This window comes from Electrophorus electricus, chromosome 1, assembly GCF_013358815.1.
Source record: "Electrophorus electricus isolate fEleEle1 chromosome 1, fEleEle1.pri, whole genome shotgun sequence".
NCBI lineage: Eukaryota > Metazoa > Chordata > Actinopteri > Gymnotiformes > Gymnotidae > Electrophorus > Electrophorus electricus.
The window spans coordinates 2,137,501-2,157,500 of record NC_049535.1 but is presented as its reverse complement, the minus strand read 5'-3'; the positions used below and the strand labels follow the sequence as shown (position 1 = coordinate 2,157,500).

General features: G+C 49.3%; 1 protein-coding gene across 1 annotated transcript in view; it reads right to left on the bottom strand.

The window, feature by feature from the left end:
* Nucleotides 1-20,000, bottom strand: part of LOC113577892 (early endosome antigen 1-like) — an 85,485-nt gene that overhangs the window by 45,276 nt on the left and 20,209 nt on the right. The window contains exon 5 of the mRNA XM_035532762.1: nt 5,724-5,798. Coding sequence (XP_035388655.1) covers nt 5,724-5,777 — 54 coding nt within the window. The 5' untranslated portion in view covers nt 5,778-5,798. The remainder of the gene's footprint in view (nt 1-5,723; nt 5,799-20,000) is intronic.

Sequence of the window (20,000 nt, the reverse complement as noted above, 5' to 3'; positions counted from 1 at the left end):
TTCACACAGCGCCATTACAGAGTCCTACCATTAATCTGGACCGAGCTTGTTCAGGACGATAACGGGCCACTGGGCCGGCGGCCACGAGGACAGCAGGAAAGGACTCACGCTATCACGTCGAACGAGCGTGCGCTCTCCACAGAGTGTACGCCAAGACGTTCCAAGCAAGACTGAAGGGAGTTTGAAGGCGAGAGAGCGAGAGAGAGAGCGATCACAGCAGGAACCTGCTGTTTCCTTCATTCGTTGTGCTGTAAGTGCACATAATCAAAGGAGAAGAGGAGAAGAAACAAAACTGCCTGTAGATGTCTGAGCCACAAAATCAGCAGCAGTCGATGACGTGTAACGCGTGCGCACGGATCTGTCAGGTCCTCTCAAAATAAAACCACACGCTGTGTTTGGAGGTAAAGGACTTCCAGAAAACAGGTGAAAAGAGACTACTGACGTGAGACCTTTAACCCTCCACATTACCACTGAATGTGCACACACACACACACACACACTTCATTATACAGCACTACGCATTTCTCAATTATATTGCATTCTAATCTATTACATTATAATGGAACTGGTCTATTTAAGGTTCTTCAGCATTCGAAACTCTTCACATAACAGCCCTGCCATGTCCTGATGTGTAATACAGAACCCCCCCTCATCCTCGCCCCCCGCCCCCCCAAACCACGCATCCATGTTTCATTTCATTAGCTATTCTATGAATTTCCAATTAGACTGCAGACAAAGGGAGGCTTGTGACCATGAGATGAGTGACCACGGCGCAGGTGCACGGATGTGCACTCAGTGTTGGACCAGTGGGAGGGGCCAGCAGGGGGAGGGCGGGGCCAAGCAGGGCGGGGCCAGGCGTGAACAGCTCAATGCTTACCTCCATACTGCTCCAATAGGAAGCAACAGAGGCTGCAGCCAATCAGACGCTCGCATGGCAGACCTGCTCGAAAAGCAGAAAGGAACAGTCATCCTCATATCTGCGTGCTTCGTGTTCGTCTGTTTCTCTCTAATTCCCTCCCCCCTCCCCGATGTGAGGCTAGTTCGCATCCACGGAAACAAAACCCAGCCCGACTTTGATTATTAATGCATCTCACTGCCGGTGTCATTATTTTTTTCAGGCCGTTTTAAAAAAATGTACAGAAAGGGCTTTCCGCTCGGTCCCAGGAGCCTGGAGCGCCTCTGCTCCTCTGATCTCATTAGCATCCCATCTTCCGCTGCCTGCCAGCCAAACTGCACTGCTCTGCACTTTCCGTGTCTCTCACCCCCGTGTGGATGGGACTCGCTCGGCCCTTCCCTGCACTGTTCCGGGCCGGGCGCCACAGCTGCCGCTGCCCACGGTTATTACAGATAAACACTATTAAAAGAAAAAGTGCAGAGGGGTGACGGATATAACAGTCGGGAAACGGGAGGCGCAGAAAAACCTCCTGAACAAGCTCTTACGCACACCCGGCTGGTGTGTGCGTATATTATTCTGTCTAATTCAGTTCTGTGGGGTTTTTCCTCCAAGCAAAGCCTCATCATACAGGAAATACAGAAACAGCTATTAAATATACACACACACCTTCCGTATGATGCTCTGATGTGTCCAAAGGTTTCCAGAGAGATCTTTCATCAGGTGTGCAAGCCAAAAAACGCTTTTTGAGTTCTGGGAGGTTAAGCCAGTCTTTGTTCGTAATATGAGCTCCCTGCAGCTCTGGAGTTCAGAGAGCGTAGGCCACTTTCTCCTGAGCTTTACTCTCTTCATTACTGCCTTAGCAACAACAGGCAGCGCAAACAGGCGTCATTAACACAGCTGTCCATTAGTATTAAACCGCCTTGCTGGTTGTGACAGGTCCTTAATTCTAATGGACTGAAGATGCTGAACAGAAGGACCAACAGCCTTTTGTTGGTTTCTGTGGTGTACAGTTGATTAAATCTGTAGCGACACAAGAGGAGGAATTGATAACAACTGTCGATAACAATTGATCCTTTTAAACACGTTACAACAGCTTAAACGTAAAACTACATCAACACATTACAGAATCTGTTCGTTGCCACGACAGTGCTTTGTAAAGGTGTATTTACTTACACACTATGTTGATGTTGCTAAGTGTGTCTTAACACTTTAAGTACAGAACCCAGTAGTGCTGGAGTGGTGTGTGTGATCCTGACCAAGTCACCCATCATCAGTGCCTGACCTCACTAAAACTCTCATGCCCTCAAGCCAATGTTCCAGCAGTTAGTCTAAAGTATTATTGATCCAATCTTTGGCGATTCCGCATTATCGATCAACATTTTGATGATTCCTTTTTATAATCCAATATAACCACGCTGGATAAAACACAGATGAGCTGTGTAAGTTGCAAAATGCAGCTAACTAGCTAGAGAATTTAAGCTTTAACTTTAAAGACAGTTTGCTAGTTAAGCACAAACCCTGGTAGGCATGTCACAGAAGTCTGCCATCTTAAGCAGTTAGCTTGCTATGCTAGCTACCTCATGGGAACACGTCTGCTTAATTGTACAGGATTTATTTATCATTAATAATGCTTAGTGACAGTACTTTTGTGAGTGAGGCTCAAGTGAGCTTGCTAGCCAGCCATTACAAAACCATGATGGACCAGGCAAAGGACACATTAAATGCTAAAATATTTTTTTTACACATTGCTTCTATCTAACGTTAACATTACACAAACATAACCAAGGTAATCAGAACTCTCGATAATCACTTTGGTAATTTTGGTAAACTTTAATATTATATATATAATAATAATAATTTTATATATATATATATATATATATATATATATATATATATATATATAATATTGATATACAGATAACAGACATATTCACTGATATCATATAAAAACTGACCAAACGGGACGTAAAGGTGACAGTTTTTGTTCTTTTACTCAGGGGATGCGTCCCTACACTTTCTCCCTCAAACTGACCACCAACCCCTGCAGGGACCTTCAGAACCTCACAGTTATTAGAGCAGAGAGGAAGTCCACAGTAAGGGTCGTAGGTCATAGGTCACGCCCCAGCGGCACACTCGTAGAGCAGTATCAGATAGGCTGCCTACAGCAGGACTAGATGACAATCAAGACTTGGGTGATTAACCTATCCAGTAATCAAGGATTTTCTGACAGAGAGAGAGAGAGAGAGAGAGAGAGAGAGAGAGAGGGAGCGGATAGGTATGAGAGAACTCAGCTCTCTGGGTTTGGAGGGAGAAACCCCCGTGAAGACCCCCGGGTCTTGCCGAGGCAGGCTGATATAGAGGCATGCGGTCACAGGCGAGAGCCGTCCATTAGTTACAGGGTGCCCGTAATGCCTAGTGCTAGTGCATTATTTTCCAATGCATCAGTCAGTGTTGTGCAGCACAGATAAATTCTAATGCCTCCGATCTGTAATGCACACGCCCGCCACGGCCTCACTGCGCTCAGGGTTAGGAGGGCAGCCCGAGAGAGGGGAAGGAAAACGTAATTTATTTTTCACTGGGGCCTGTATTCCTCCCATTAGCTTCAAACGTGAGATAAGTTATAGCTTTTAACGAGTGCCTTTAGCCAGCAGAGCACACTGCACATGAAACAGCAGATCTAGAGAGAGCACAGGAACGAAGGGGAGACAGTGGGAGGGAGAGTGTGAGAGATAGAGAGAAAGAGAGAGAGAGAGAGAGAGAGCATGCTGGAGGCCAGAGATGGTCTCGGCATGTGGCCCCTGTGGACGGCCTGGCAGCGGAGCAAACAACCGCTCAGTGTTGGAATAGAGCAGAATTATCCTACACACACACACACGCACACAGATACACATGCACATATGCACACGCATGCACATGCACGCGCACACACACACCACTCCATAATGAGATCTGGCTACATGCATCCTCCTCTCACGCTCACAAATGCTGAAGTGAGGTGCTTCGATGCAGTGGGTAGAGGAGGAGGTGTGGCAGAGTAGAGCAGTGGGCAGAGGGGAGGTGGAGTAGAGCGGTGGGCAGAGGGGAGGTGGAGTGGAGCGGTGGGCGGTGGGGAGGTGGAGGGGAGGTGGAGTGGAGCGGTGGGCGGAGGGGAGGTGGAGCGGAGCTGGAGGGCTGCAGCTGCTTTTGCAGTGAGCGGTGAGCAATTTGACCCCGGGTCAGCGACCTGCTCCCACCCCACCACACACCTCTCCTCTACTCCTCTACTCCTCTACTCCTCTGCTCCTCGATTTAGCCCTCAGCTTTACCATTGGCCGTTGGAGATGGCAGGCTGACACCAGCAACCACAACAACAGCAACAGCTTTTCCGATACCTTATGAGGCAAGCAGGGGAGGAACCTGGTCTGACCAGAGTGGACGGCTGTCTACTCGGGCAATCAACATCCTGACTCTGTGTGTGTGTGTGTGTGCGTGTGTGTGAGCGTGTGTGTTAGGTCTAGCATCAGATTTATCAAAACACAAAGGCAGAGCTCTGACAGTCTATTAGAGGGTTTTGTTGAGTGATTTCACACACACGCTGACTGCTTTAGGCTAATAATTCTTATCGAAGGAACCCACTCACTAATTCACCCTCCCCTTGTGCAAAAAAAAAAAAAGCAAAGAGAAAAGATCTTTACTTAGATTTGTCATCGATAACTGCTCCTGTCAATCAAACCGCGTAAACACCCTGGGTTTTGTCACATCTTGCGGTCAGTTTTTGGTGAGTGACTAATTAGCTTTACACTCTTTTAAGGTTCTGGTTCGTTATTTCTTAGTTTGGTTTTAAACAAACACAATCAATAGCAGCTTTAGTCTCACGCCAGCACCACAGGGTCCGGACCCACCGCTAGAGGCATGCATCACACGCTAATTAGGACTTTCAAACTACCGATGGCTTTGCCCTTTTTTCCATTTCAGACTGCACTCTTCAGAAGTTATTAATCAAAAATCAATTAACTTTTTTTGTGCTGAAAATGTCTGCATTAATATCACGATCCTGACTCGACTCTACTTAAAAGGAAGATTTCAGTGATGCAGAATTTGGGCTGGTGTTAGCGTACACCCGTTCCTCTGTGTGTGTGTGTGTGTGTGTGTGTGTGTGTGTGTGTGTGTGTGTGTGTGTGTGTTTTCCTGCAGACTGCCCCTGTGTGTTCAAATCAACCACAGCCATCTTCCAGCTGAATTCAAAAACATGGCCAAGGAAAGTCAAAGGTCACGTTGCCTGACGCCCTCTGTGTCCCCTAGCGTGTCAGTTCAGGTGAAACGCAGCCTTAATTACTCACCTGCCTGCCCGTGTGAATTATTTAGCCCTCTGCTTACGTAACCATTTACGGCACTCGCTAGTTAACAGAACTGCCTAACAGACCTGCAGTTGCCCTCAGGCCGTGTGTGTGTGTGTGTGTGTCTGTTTGGAGATCATATGAACAGAGGGCTCTCCTTGGACCAGACAGGTGTTGGTGGCGCTTGGTTCATCAGGGTTGAAGAGATCAGCCTGTGGTTTTTGCTTCTAACACATTTTTTTTTTTTTTTTACATTTTTTAAAACCTCACCATTGCCCCAAACACGCATACTGTCACTTTATTCTCCTAAGACATTTTTCCTGCTAATGGAAACATAAGGAAGATTTAATAAAGTCTAAAATGATAAAAACATTTTTCCATCTCTCGTGTTCTTTAAAACAGGTGGATTAAAACAACACCCAGAGCTTCAGAAGCCTCCGGCCAGCAGTGGGCGCTGTTGTAACCCACAGCATTGAGGCAGGGGGTGGTGCGTGGGCCTTGGTACTGACCTTAGCATTAGCCTGGTGCTCAGACAGCTGCTGCTCCCTCCGGGTGGACTCCATCACTGGAGCGCCAGCACTACGCTGCAAAGACAGGAAGTTAGGTTGGTGAGGAGGTAGCAGAAAAGGTAGTAGGGTGACTGATGAACGAATGATTCCCATAATTCAGACGAGAAGGAAGCCGTTCTGGAGCCGTATTCTTATGAGGAACACTCCTTCAGTGTCAAAAACGTGGACACATGAATCCTGGTCTCTGTGACGGACGGTGCATATGCCAGGCTGGCTGAGGGCTGATGCCCAGGCGGTGAGCGTCCCAGCACTCCGTGTGAGAAACGGGGGCGTGCACACACATCACAAACGCCAAGGTGGCCCGAAGAGGGATGAGCCCTTGTCATTTTCGCCATGATTGAATACATCTTTACACACCGCGTCAAATCAGGGAGCTTAGTGAACTCAGAGAGAGAGAGAGAGGGAGAGAGAGAGAGAGAGAGAGAGAGAGAGGGAGAGAGAGAGAGAGGGGGAGGCAGTAGCCCATCCGTGTTTTGCTTCAGGGATAAGCTACATGATAAGTAGATCAGCGAGAGACGAGTAAACAAATCAATCATGTGTGATAAGTGCTTGCATTTTATCAGGGCTGGTCAGGACGGGCCACACCAGCTCTCTGAGTCCGGCAAGGAATACTAACAGCCTGCAGGCCGCTAACAGGCCACTGAGCCCCACGCACAAACCGAAACCCAAAACGCCTTCAGCGTCACGCAGGCCGGTGCTGCTGAAACACCGGAACGACTCCTGGAAGGGAGGGCGGCCTGTCTGCTGTGGTCGTTTCCCGGACGAGCTGGGGTTTCAGCGTTCCCAGGAGCAAACACTCAGGCCTGGCAGGACTCGGCCTCCACGGGCTCTGTTATAGTAGAACATCTGGGGCGGAGATGAACCTTGACCCATTAGGAGGGGAAGGGGTACAGGGAAGTGATGAGCAGGTCAGCGAGTCCTCTCTCACACACACACACACACACACACACACACACACACACAAAACGAGGCTGTGTTATATGGATTCACAAACACTCGACACATTTAAACCCTTTCCTACATTTCATATCACTGCCTGCAGCAAGGTCATTTAAACTATGAATTCATTTTGCATACCAACACTTATCATATTTGACAGAGAACTGGAAAAAAATTAAAAACATCTCAAATTGAAGATGATAAAATAATACCTGCATTAAATCTGGCCTGAATTAAATTCAAGGACTAGAAATAAGAATACCATAATAACCACACACAAAGAAAGCAAAAGAGTGCTGGCAATGAGAGAAACTGCTGGTCAGAATGAGCACTATGAATAATTCAGCACACACACACACACACACACACACACACACACACACACACACACACTAACGTGTTACCACATTTTTCAGAGAGGACACATTTGTTTGGGAAATGGCAGAACAAGCCTCATTATACCAGTACACTAGTTAAAGGGATGTCAAAGCATCACTCTTAATTACCATGAAAATCCCACAGAATTTTCTAGAAAATGGGAATTTAACACTACTGATGGAAATAACAGGCAGAACAGGCTACCTAATAAATAAATGTACATATTTACATACATTAAATATGAATAATTAAATATACATTTACATCTTTTAAAGCTAAGCGAGTCAGCTCTGGTAAGCATCATTACATAAATGTGAGATGTGGGATCAAATCCAACTAAACACTCTCACTGTTGATCGGCATCGCAAAAAAGCATCTTTCTCCCCACATGCTGACGTATTCAAAGCCACCAGTGGACAAATCAGCGTGACTCCGCTACGTCAGGCCCTCCGTGCCAGAGGAGATGAATCAAAACGCCTTTTGTGACGATCGCACCGACACGAATCCACACGCAAGGGTGAGCAAATTCAAACGTGCACAACGTGCAGTCTCACCTTACACACCAGACGGACACAGCTTTTAATCAGGGCGTGTGGCACGCAGTGCTCACGGATGCGCAGAGCCGGCTGGTTATTCCCACTAAAACATTTTCGCGTTCTGAGTTGTTTGCACCCCCATCTAGTATGCCGCACTCAAGCTCACGCTACAAGTTGCGTGCAAGTTGCATAATTAACTGAGCGGGTTTGGCTTTTTAACCAGAAGCATCACTCTCACATGAAAAACACTGCCCATGTTAAACGAGGACCACAGACGTGATGTCTGTTTCTATCAGACGCAGGCTCAGCAAACTCCTTCCGCTGGCACACTACGGGAGAGACGCACCTGTACAACCCTCTCACCCTCCTCTTCCCCAAGTTTTCTTCTTCTTCTCATCATCATCATCATCATCATCATCATCATTATCATCATTATTATTATCATCATTCTTCTTCTTATTATTATTATTATTACTTTTTTTTTTTTTTACCCGCCGCTCGGTGTCTTGAAAGAAAAGTGAACCAAAAGCCCACTGAGGTATTTGAAGGTTTTAATCTTCGTTTTTAAGCATATTTGGAAACACTTTGCTCTCTTTGGTTTTTTTTATTACCTTCACAAGAGTAAACAGAAAGAATTTATGCAGAAGCACAGATGAGGTTGAAACAATTTCACATCCACATAGGAACTCATCTACACAAAGCCTTTATGCATAAACAAGACAATTTCTGACTTTGGCTAATAATTTATTTCTTTGTCAACATAGGATGATGTGGGCTGCCATGTCATTTGTCTTTTTAAATTACTGGATTAAAAATGTATTAATTGATTTACTTATAAGAATAATAAAAACATTAATATGATATTTCTCAAACTACTGTCCAAGGTTATATTCTTTAAAGCGACAAAGTGCAAATTTCTGCTAGTCTGGTCCTCTCATCAGTATGCAAGCGAATAATGAAACATCTTCTTTGCATAATTAAAACGACGGCTTAGCTCTGATTAAAAGAAGAAAAAAAAACTGTAATTACAAAAAAAACAAACAAACAAAAAAAGACGACACTGCTCTAAATCATATGGTGACAACATCCAGAAGACCAACGAACCCGTATCTTAAAAACGGAATTACCCGACGAATTAAGCCAGCACAGGATAACAATCTCGGCTCTTGAATTAGCGAAGACTTTAGCGAGATCTCAGAGCCGGAGGCGCCATGGGTGGAGTGAGGCGGCATCGGGGAGGGAGGCATGCGTTCCTGGCAGGAGACGGCAGACTGCAGTCCCGTGGTGACGCGTACCGTGGGCACTGTGCCCCGACAAACCCCACTGCAGGGACCCCTCGGTCCGCGCTCGTGTCTTGATGGTGTGCGCGGAAGGACCCCCACAGACCGCACCCGCGCCTCGAGGACCGTCCCGCCCTGGCTGCCGGCACCCCCGTAGTGGGCGGGCGAGTCCAGCATCCTAAACGGCCATCCCTGACACAGGCACAGGCTCCAGAGTGGAAAAACATCTCCAGATACGACACACGGCGTGATCGGAGGAGGCTGAGGACGATGGACCGGGCTGCATGCACAAAAACATGAGAAGTATCCGATCTTAGAAAGAGAGGCCTTTTAACCATGTACACAGAAGAGGAAAAAAACGTTAGCCCCAAAAAAACAGGAATTCTTCAGGCTGGACCTTCCTGGGGCAGCAGGAGACGTTTCATCCCCGCACCACGCGTTCCCTCTTTGTCTCTGCAACAACGTGACAGTGTGTCACATTAAGCAGAGATCAAGTATGCAAACCAGCAGGGTAATTACGATAAAGCCGACGAGAGGCGGGGAGGGAGGGAGGGAGGGAGGGAGGGAGGGAGGCGGCTGGGCGGGCGGAGGGGCGGGTAGGTTGGCAGGGGCGGCTCGCGCGGCTGCCGGATGTGCCCGTCACGTCCCCCGCGAACGGTCCACTCCTGGTGCCCGGGTGATGGAGCTCAGGTTGGCTCTGGTATTCCTGGGTGCTGGATTAGCCAGTGCTGAGTGTATATACTCACACACACTCTCTCTCTCACACACACACACACACACACACACTCTCACGCATGCCTTTACATTCCCTCCCTCTCTCCCTCTCTCTCTCTCTCCCTCTCCCTCTCTCCCTCTCTATCCTCCGCTCTCTCAGGTCCAAGCCACCATCACTAGCAGTGAGACTTCTGCAGGGAAGAGGCACTGTCCGTCTCTGCAGGGCAGCACGCACTGAGACGAGCAGGCAAAGGTAGCAAAGAACTCAAACCTTCCCCCAAAACACGGGGGGGGGGGGGGTCACAGTTGATGGCATACATTAGCGACCCTCAATTCTGCATTTTTTGTGCAGCAGTTAATTAATTCGTCTCGCCGTTGTTTTATGGCCTGGGCCCCTCTGAATTAAACACCCCTTCAGCGTGTCCCCTGTCCCCACCCAACGCTAGGACACGGCCACATGCTCGCTGTGTATGGGAATGGCGTGTGTCTTTCGTCCGTGCCAGCTTAGAGAGAAAAGGAGAGGAAAAACAGCCCTCTGTGTAAGTTATGGGAACACTACGAGACACACATGGGCACTCATAAATTATACGCTTCATTTGCATATTCCTGGCATAAGACATTATGCAAATAGTAGTCAATTTGCATAATGGATTCCTCTTGTTGCCTCAGTTGCCTCACGCTCCTTTTATTTAATAATGAAGAGAGAGAAAAATAAATAAATAAACAAAACAAAACAACAAAAAAACCCCCAGAAGACAGGACGAGTAGGAAGCATGGCGCCCCGGACCCCTGTGCAGCCGCGTGCCGGTGTCCTGAGCATACCGAACACAACTCCAGTCAGCTCCGCGACTGGGACGACCTGGGAGTTAAAATCGACTCTACAGAGAAAAGCAAGAGAATTTGATCGTGTAACAAATTTCTCGTACAGAGGGAGGAATTAGAGTAACCGAGTGCCAGTCAGAGAGAGGATACGCAGCCTGGTGAGAGAAAAAGCTCGCACCAGGGCGTGTATGGGATGTGCACGGGATGTGTCTCGGACGTAATGAATAAGTGCTACCTTTCTGGTTTTGTGTGCACGGCTGCCCGACTAATTAACCGAGGGCACACTTGGGAAGTGGAAGACGGGGGGGGCGCGTCATTATTAAATAATTAAACGCAGCTCTGTCTCTTGTTTTTTAACCTCATAGGCTCGGAAACGACGAAATGCACACGTGCACGCGCGCGCGCAAGCAGAAAAAGACAAGGTAAGATAGAAAGCTGCATGCCTGTGATAATTACTTAATCAAATATGACAGACACTGCTAATTTCAGCTAATTCACAGAAAGCTTTCTAACGACCGCTAATCAGAGACAAAAGATAAATTGAGTAAGCAATACACAGCGCGCGTACAAAAAAATCGCATCGATATCCAGCTTCAACTTCTTTTTTCCCATGAAATAAACATCTAGATTTTCCTAAAGTCTAAAGATGAATTAAGACAAATCAAAACAACAAAAAAAAAACCCCCACCTTGAACAGATGGAGAGGTGTAATCAGAGTGGGTGAATGCTACGCAAAAGAGTGAACAGTGAAACTAAAAGAAGGCTTAAAAAGAGGAGGAGAGAATGGGAGGGAAAGGAAGAGAAAGGGTGTGGGAGGCGGTTGCAAGAATCACTTTGATTATTTCTAACAAAACGCCGGAGCAACATCCCGCGGAGGGATCAGCACGTCAAGTGCGCTGAGCATCGGTCCAATGAGCAGCCGGGCTCTTTCCCACCACGCCAGCGCCAACATGGAGGACAGAGCAAGGGGATTGCAGTGCCAGGGGCAGGCCGGGGTGCGAAGGCGCAGGAGCACTGGGGGGGGCAGCCTGGCAGAGATGTTAGTTAGGTGCGACTCCGCGACTTTTTAGAATCAATTAACCCGCATGTTAATTAATGTCAAGCTTGTGGAACATAAAGGCTGGGGGGGGGGGGGCTTAAAAAGGCAGAGGGAGAGAGAGAGAGAGAGAGAGAGAGAGAGAGAGAGAGAGAGAGAAGGGGGTGGGCGAGTGGGAGAAACAAGCTGTGAATGTGGACGATGGCGGAGAAAAGCTGGCACAGTGCCATCCATTCAGAAGTAGCGCCAAGGAAGACGGGCGTTGGAGCACTCAGATGGGAGGCGGGCAGATCTAGCGAACAAACCAAAAGGACTCATGCCATTCTGCTCCGGCTGGCAGGAGAGCAGGCTGGTGTCTCGTGTTGGGGCTCTCTGTAAGCGACTGGTGCTCAGCTGATGGAAGGCTCCGGAAGGCTGGCAAGGTTGTTTGTAGTATGAAGCCAATCAACAAGCAAAGCCAAGTGAAGAGGGACCGGTTGGCATGGCTACGGGGCGGAGGAGCCGTCGGACAGCCGCGCTTCACCCAGAAGATGCAGGACAGGAGGCGAAGGTGAAAACGTCCTTCCCCGCGAGATAGCGGGAGTCCGAGGAAGGCGAGGAACGCGGGCGGGGGGGGGGGGGACCAGCCTGGAGAAAGTTACTCTGGTGGCGCTGTCCTGAGACTAGCGACGAGGGAGGGGCTAAAGGACGCCCCTCCCCCTATCCTCCCTCTCCACTGTCTTTCCGCGCTGTTCCCTGTGCCAGGGGGGCAGTCAGCTAGGCAGCAGACGCCATGCCAACGCGCTCCCTGCCAGCTGCTCCACGGCCGCGGGAGGTGGCCGCCGCCTCGCCCGCCCGTCGTTTCCCGGAGACGCCGTTTTATGGACTTGCGGCGGCGTCTCATCTTGGTAAATATGCCAGGGCAGAGGGCCGACGCGGCGCCCGTGCCGATCACGAGAGGTGCCAGGAGCACGGCTGTGGCATCTGGTGCCGAAAGATGGAGGCGCGACGCAGGTGTCGCGCGAAGAGAAAGAACGACATGCCCGTCGCGGGTCGGTTGGCAAAGATAAGGAGAAGAGAGACCAAACAAAGACGACAGCGCGACGTTGCTGACTAATTAAACACACAAAAGTTTACGCTGGTAATTAGCGCAATGGACTCGATGAAAGGAGCGGGGCGGATTCCAAACAAAAACACGGTGAGGAAAAAAACCTGACAAAATAAAACAAAAGCAGTTAGCCGCTGCACAGAAGGGGAGGGCGGCGAAGAGGGTTCTTCTTTTTGTGCCAACACCCGCCCACCCCCCACCACCTCTTAAACCACAACATTTTCCTCCACACAAGCCGCCAGCCTGTCGCCGCGGCGGGGACCGTCGACCACGGGCACCGCTGCTATACATGGTGCCAATCTGCCAATCGTTTGATCTCGGCGAGAGAGGAGGGGCCAAGATTGGACCTAAGGGACTGTGCCAAGGGCTCAACAGCAGCTGTTTACAAAAAAAAACACAAAAAAGGGAAAGAAAGAGAATCAGCAAACATGGGGACGCATACTAATGAACTGGCACATAAAATTATAATCAGCCAGACAGACGGGAATTAATTTATGCTTCTCTTCCTTAACGAAGCGTTAATTATTCGCGCTTCGTTAAAAAGAAAAATCGCCGCTCACGTTCGAACCGTTCCGCGTCCGGTGGATTTCAGCCGGTCAGGATCAACTTTTTGAAAGGGACGATAAAAGGAAGAAGAAGAAGAAGAAAAAAAAAAAAAAAAACCCGGAAAAGCATGAAGCTCCTTAGCAGGAGCTCTGACGCCGAGGTGGGCAGGGAGGAAGGACGAGCAGCCGCACGCGTGCGTGCGCGTGTGATTTATCTACATTCACAGCAATCACCAGGGAGATGAATGGCTGAGGCTGCAGCCTCTGTACACCGTCAGGCAGCATAGGAACCAGGAGACGGAGATGCCACGCAGACGGCCGTGCGAGAACTTGGTGGTGAGGGCACGGGAGGCAGTAGGGCGGCAGCCACGATGCCAGGCACTCTGTCAGGAGGAACCCGCCCCTCCAACCCGACTCCAACTCCGCCAAACGAGGCTGGGGGGCTGTGGGAACATTTTCGGTACCACACTTTTTTTTTCTTTTTTACCCACCCCCTCTATGCCACCCAATCAAGAAACTACCAAACTCCTCCTGTTCCCTGTGTTTTCTGTTGCGAGGTACATCGTCCGACACAGACGGTACCAGCCGCTCCTGCGTTGGTACCTCTCGGGTTCGGGAAGAGCCGCTGCCGTTCCCGCGCCGGCGGCGGGCACCGGGCACCGAGCCAAGGACGGGCGCTGCTCGGACGAGAAAGATCGGATCGTTTCGTTAAATTCGTTTTCATTTGCTAAAAGGCGCCGCGAAAAATTATAACGACAATTAGCACGAGAGGACGGTGCCTCATCAACTTATGCTAATCAGGAGTGAATTGCCCAAACTTTTCCTCCAGTCCTTCACTCTGTTGGATTTTTTTTTTGTTGGACAAGGGGCACAGTAGTGGAATATGAATAATTGAAGAAGCCGTCCACAGGGAAGGATTATAAGATCTTTGTGCTTCCTGCACTGCCTTGGCATAACCTCCACGATTATACAGTCAAGACTGCCACCAACATGGGCTGGGCACACCGTGGCATCTTTTGGGGCATCTCGTCCACGGTCGCTTATTACGTGTTGGCTATGTACAGAATCATCGATTTCGTTCGTAAGCCTGGTCGTGATTTTGCTGGGGTTTTGTTTTTTTTTTTTTAATGCCCCATTTTTAAAATTACGATAATTTTTTAATCTTCGCCGTAGAAGGAATGTGGATATTACAACCGTTTGGAGCTAATGAGGTTTGGACGATCTGCGTTTAATTTTAATTCCACTCGGAATATTAATTGCGGCTCGTCTTTATTATACAAATGGATTACAAAAAGACGGAGAAAGGGGACTGCTGGCAGAGACAAGGAGGGAGGGGGGGAGAGGGGGAGAAAAGAAAGGGAGAATATTTTCCATTCACATAATACCACACTACATGCAAACAAGCAGTGAAAAGCTACTGCAATGCTTGGCAAAGCTACTCTCTTCCAAGTCCTCCCCTGGAAAACCTGTCTGTCTCTGCACTTTCCCTCCAGCATGCAGCCATGTCCGTCACATGCCAAGGACCACGGCGTTCCAGTGGATCTTACAGAACGTGGTCAACAGAAACCCTGACTGGAATTTAATTTCTGTCGATTGGATATTACCATCGTTATTAAAACGACTTGTCCTCTGGTTGCTATCAGGGCTGAGGCTTGTTCCAGTGGTGTCGTTGGCGGGCAAGCCGGAGTGGAGAAGACACGACGGGAGAGAAGACATCCGCGCTCTGGCTAAATGTCCTCTGTGCTTAATCATCGTACAGCAGAATGGTTTTATGCATATTTCATTTGCATATCATTAAATTGCTAAGGCACACTGGCAAGTGACAGCGGAGAGCAGGGAACGGAGGAGCGAAAGAGGGAAAAAAAGGAAAGCGCGACTCATTATGTGATGGCAATCTTCAAAGCCGGGCGCCTACGTTCAGGCAGCCTGCCAATTCGTTTTAATTCAACGTTAATTAAAAAAAAGTGGGTTGCGCTCAACCTTTCTAACGCGGATTAATTGAGCGTCTTCCAATCTGAGGAGCACGAACACTTTACGGTTATGGCGAATGTCTGTAAATTAAGTGGATACGTTTATCGCACATATTATTGGGATCATTTTAATACTGAAGATCGTCGAATTACATTATTTTCCCGGCACACAGGAGGAGTATATATTTTTTCTTGTCGCAGAAAAGTTTAGCATCAGGGAGAACTGTTGTGTCAGTTATAACCGGTGGATGTTTTTAATCTCAAAATGATGTTTATGAAAAAGGGGTCACTTTATTCTCTTTGAGGGAAAACAAAACAAAGAAAAAAAAAACAAGTGGCACCATATTTGGGATAAATATGCAGACATTTTGCTAATGAAGAACTGGAGCGCACGCGGAGGCTGGCACCGGGGCTGTCCGGAGACGGGGGCACAGGCAGGGAGCTGGCGGAGAGGATGCAGGAGAGGCGTGGGAATTGCCCGGGGCAATTTGGCACTGGGTTTCGCTTTGTTTCTGCAGAGGCGGACCCGTGCCCCCGCAGCAAGCCACCAGCCAACCACCGCCCTGGCCTACACAGCAGACTGGCTGCATAATTAGCGCATAAATTAGGCGGCTTGTCTGGACTCTGATTGCCTGTATTAAATCATTAGGTGTAATTAATTCTTTGTTTCTGATTGGATAGGGCCCACCCTCTGCTGACTGGCACACGGTCCCTTTCAGAGGAACACAAGAGCAGCATTGTTTGGTCCTAATACACACACACACACACACACACACACACACACACACACGCATGCACACACATAATACAGGTTGTGGGTAGCCACACCCTCTCAAGCTGCTACCTAATTAACTAAGCTAAATAAAAGAAGAAAAAACCAATAGAAAACAATCACTAAAAATAAACAAACATTATACACAATTTCTAACACACATGCCTTTGAAACACACTAAATAAAAACATATGAGGTGAGACCTCCCACAAAAAAGAAAAAGAAATGCAATCCAATATTTCTTCTAATGCATATTCAACTAAAACATTGCACTTTGCCAGGAAGAAAAAAAAAGTGCCAGTATTCCAGAAATCCCAGAGGAAAAAAAAGCAAATAAGCAAAAAGTTTGTGTAAACGCGGATATCCGAATTCACAGCCTGGCGCGTGCACGTCCTACCCAACGCACGGCAAATCCCCCCAGGCTGCTGGTTTAGAAAATGCAAATGCGGGAGGCGGGGCGGAGGCCCTCAATTAGCCGTGTTTATGGATGCGGCGACGAGAGAGCGGCAGGCTGGCGGCGGAAGCCTGGCGCCCAGCGGGTATCCGCTTGGCGCTCTGGTGCCGCGATTCATGCAGATGTCGCTGTAGTTCTTCCAAAAAACGACCGCTGGAGCCAGAGAGGGAGGGGGAGGTAACGAGAAGCTCGTTTGGCGCCCGACGCACCTCCGCCACGAGCTTCCGAGGAGAGCTCGTGCCCACCCGGGCAGAAGGCATGGGGGGGAGCCTTGGCCAGGGGGCAAGGAAGTTACGATGGGTGTGGGAGGGGCGTAAATCGCAGGGCCCTGTACGGAGGGATGTTTGGGTAAACAAGCATTTTTTACCCTTGCAGGCGCAGGCAAGGTAAATGAGACACGACGCCGCGTCCGCGTTCTCCTGAGCAGTGTCACGCCGAGCAGACATTATGCAAATTGATTGCGTTAATATGCATAAGGACATGCTTTATTATGCAGACCGGGAACTAAAGCGATATTGTTTGGGGCGGTAGCGGCACGCTCACGTTACACTCAGGGAATGTTATCTCTCCTCCAGCCACTTTCCAAAGGCATAATTATCACACACACACACACACACACACCATCTATAGAGATGTTTTATTTTAAAAAATAGAAAACCAAAATCAAACTCTTGGCTGGCAGGTGGAGGATCGATTGCGAGTTGCGTCGTGTGCCTCCCCTCTGCAAACCACATTTTGACAGTACAGCTCGCAAAAAGTACAGAAAACCCCTCAACCCCCCAAGTCATTCTAACCAGGCCTCTGAAGCGGTATCACCCAACGTTCAGAGCGCTTCCTGACTAATGACATCAAACAGCACAAAAAACACACTACAGGAAGCTCATGACACGCTATGAAACACGGTGCAGGAAATCATCGCGGTGAATGTCACAAAAGTGGAAAAACAGGACACAGCGGCAAACAATTCAGGAAAACATGGCCCGCGTAATTCCGTCATCGGCCAGCTGTAGCCCGCATCCGTCTCCGCTTAAAAACGGACGGGGTGACTTCATAGCCATGGCCCCGCCCACTTAGAACAGGTAGGAGAAACGGAAAAAGAAACAAAGCATGACAGAAACATGTCCACATGTCCACATGTCCACGCGCGCTCTTGACCCTGCCGAGCTCCCACAGGGCCAGGGTTGCCATGTCCTCCACGTCTACTGTGCTGACAGCTCCTTCTGTCAGAGAGCTTCCAGCCTCACTCCCAAGCGACCAGTTACCTCCAGACAAGCAAAGTGTGACACGTGGGGGCATATCCACGACCAGACGCTTACAGCTTCAGATGATCGGATAAGCAAGGCTACGATGGGACTTGTGCAAACAGCACTGAACACATAAAATGTCTGAATAAGTGTTTTGGCATCAGTGGTTTCTGTCAACTACACAGAGGCCTTGTCTCTACTCAGCCTGTCTTATATGTCCGAGGTCGACGTGTCCTACACGTCCCTTGAGTCTCTTCAGGCAGGGCCTTCACAATTTGACTTTGTTATGACAATATTTAGCAACATTAGCACCACATAACGCAATACAACGTCGGGTTTATACAGTGAAAGTGCTGTTGAAATGCAACGTCAACGCGCGTCTTGGATTATGGTGGGAAATTGAGTCTCTGTCTCTGGGCTGTAACGTTAGAGACGCTAGCTGATGACTGCTAACCGGTGACGTTTACAAACTTCGATCTGCTTTTGTAAACACTGCATCCATTTTAAACGCAGATGCTAAAGTGGTTCTTGACATTATATAACGTTAGGAGTCCATTAAGTTGATTTATCTGCGTGCGTGATCATGTGCTGCATTAGAAATGGAAAGGCAGTCAGAATAGTCCCCCCCCGATCCCATAACACTTTAGCCTCCCCTGCCCTTCTTATCACTCTTCAACGCTTTAACACAGATATTAGGGGATCTTGAGGGTACCTGGTCATATCTTCCGTGTCCGCCTGCCTCTGGGCCTGACTTTTACATGGCTTGTGTGACCCCTGCCGATGGTAAAAGGTTCGAATGCGCACTGTTGCTAGGCCGTCTAAAAAACCCCGATGCTCGGGGGCTGGAGCAAAGCATTCGAGGATTTCCAACCAGTCACCTGGTGACTCCTGACGCTGGTGGGCGGGACACTGGGGTTGGCCCCACCCACCCTCGGAACATGCAGTCATCCTTCTTCCTGTGTCCCTGGGTCTTATCTCTCGTCAGGGGCCTGCTCAGGAAAATGGTCTGTGTGCTAATTGCTTCTGGGTAATTCTATCAGATTAGTATTATAAGATTTTGCTGTAATCGAGACGACCTGCGCTGTCTCCGGCTTTTCAGAAGCGTGTGTGAAGGTCAACTGTCAATCATTCCCCGCAATATAAGGCGTGCAGAGTAAAGAAAGAGGATATTATTATCCACAGCGATCGCCGAAATGGTTTAAAGAGCTGCTGCCATAACATGTGGGTGGAACGCAGCACAATGGAGGCCCTGGAGAAAGAGTTCGTCCAACCTGCGAAAAGCGTGCGTGCGCATACGCGTCTGGTACATCTGGCTAGCGTTAGGTGCCAAAACGCAGCTCACCGATGAACAAAACAGTCATATATTCCTATGATCTGCAGGGATAGATGGTCTATATGAGTCACTGCTGCAGGTCTGACCAGTTGAATATTCAGCACATTTGACGCGGCTCATTCAGAATGTGGGAAAAGTCTTGATGACTTAGCGGCCCTGACGGCTCTAAGCGGGCCCTGTCGCGGAGCTTAGCTCAAAATCTAGCCACGAACTTGGCTCAGGCTAGCGAGTGCTGTCACAGCAGCATTGGGATGTAAGGCCTGCTGTCAGAGCTCGCCGCGGTAGCCCCTCCCTCCCAGGGGGCGCGGGAGCAGACGGCCTCCGACGCCCCGCTAAGCGGCGCAGCCGACTAAGGCTCCTCCAGAGCGTCTGCGCTCATCCGCAGCACGGGACAGTCAAGGCGGTCGCCGCTAGCAGGGTCGAGCTGTTGCACGTGAGGACTGACAGCTCGCTCTTTTATTAAGGTAGCAGCGGACGGAAGCCCCGCCCACACCCAGCACAAAAATCAGCGCCGTCCTATCCGGACCGCATCCGAGTCCGACGTTTCATTTCCCCTCGCACGTTAGATGAGTTTGTGTTCATGCTGACGACTGCACGTGCGCGTGCTCGACTGTGCCACTCCGCCACACGCACGCCAGCACCCTCGGAGGCAGTGTGGCTGGGTGAGGAGTTTGCGACGCTGATGTAATCAAGCTGTGGACACTCAGGCCCCTGGGCCGCAACGCTGCACGTCCCCTCTTCCTCAAAATTGACAGGCCTGTCAGGAGATCCTGCTGCAAGCCTCTGACCCCTCCAAATTAGATCAGGCTGCACGCTTGACAGGAGAAAGGCAGGCGCAGGGAAGCCCCGGGACATGACCCCTGCCTGCAGTGTCCACGCAATCTGCCACGTCCGCACTTTTCTCCCTTAATTGGCTCGGAGGAGATGCGTCTCCTGGGCATTCCTGGTGATCCGTGAGCTGCTGGCGCGCGATTGGCCGAGAGCTGCACAGGATCTTGCCGACGGTCCCGGCCGAGCATCTGTAGCTGCTTAAGTGCAAAACGCAGGAGGCCCCGCTTGAGGCCAGCTCAGATCGCAAATAAACCCTGAACATAAATAAAGTTAACA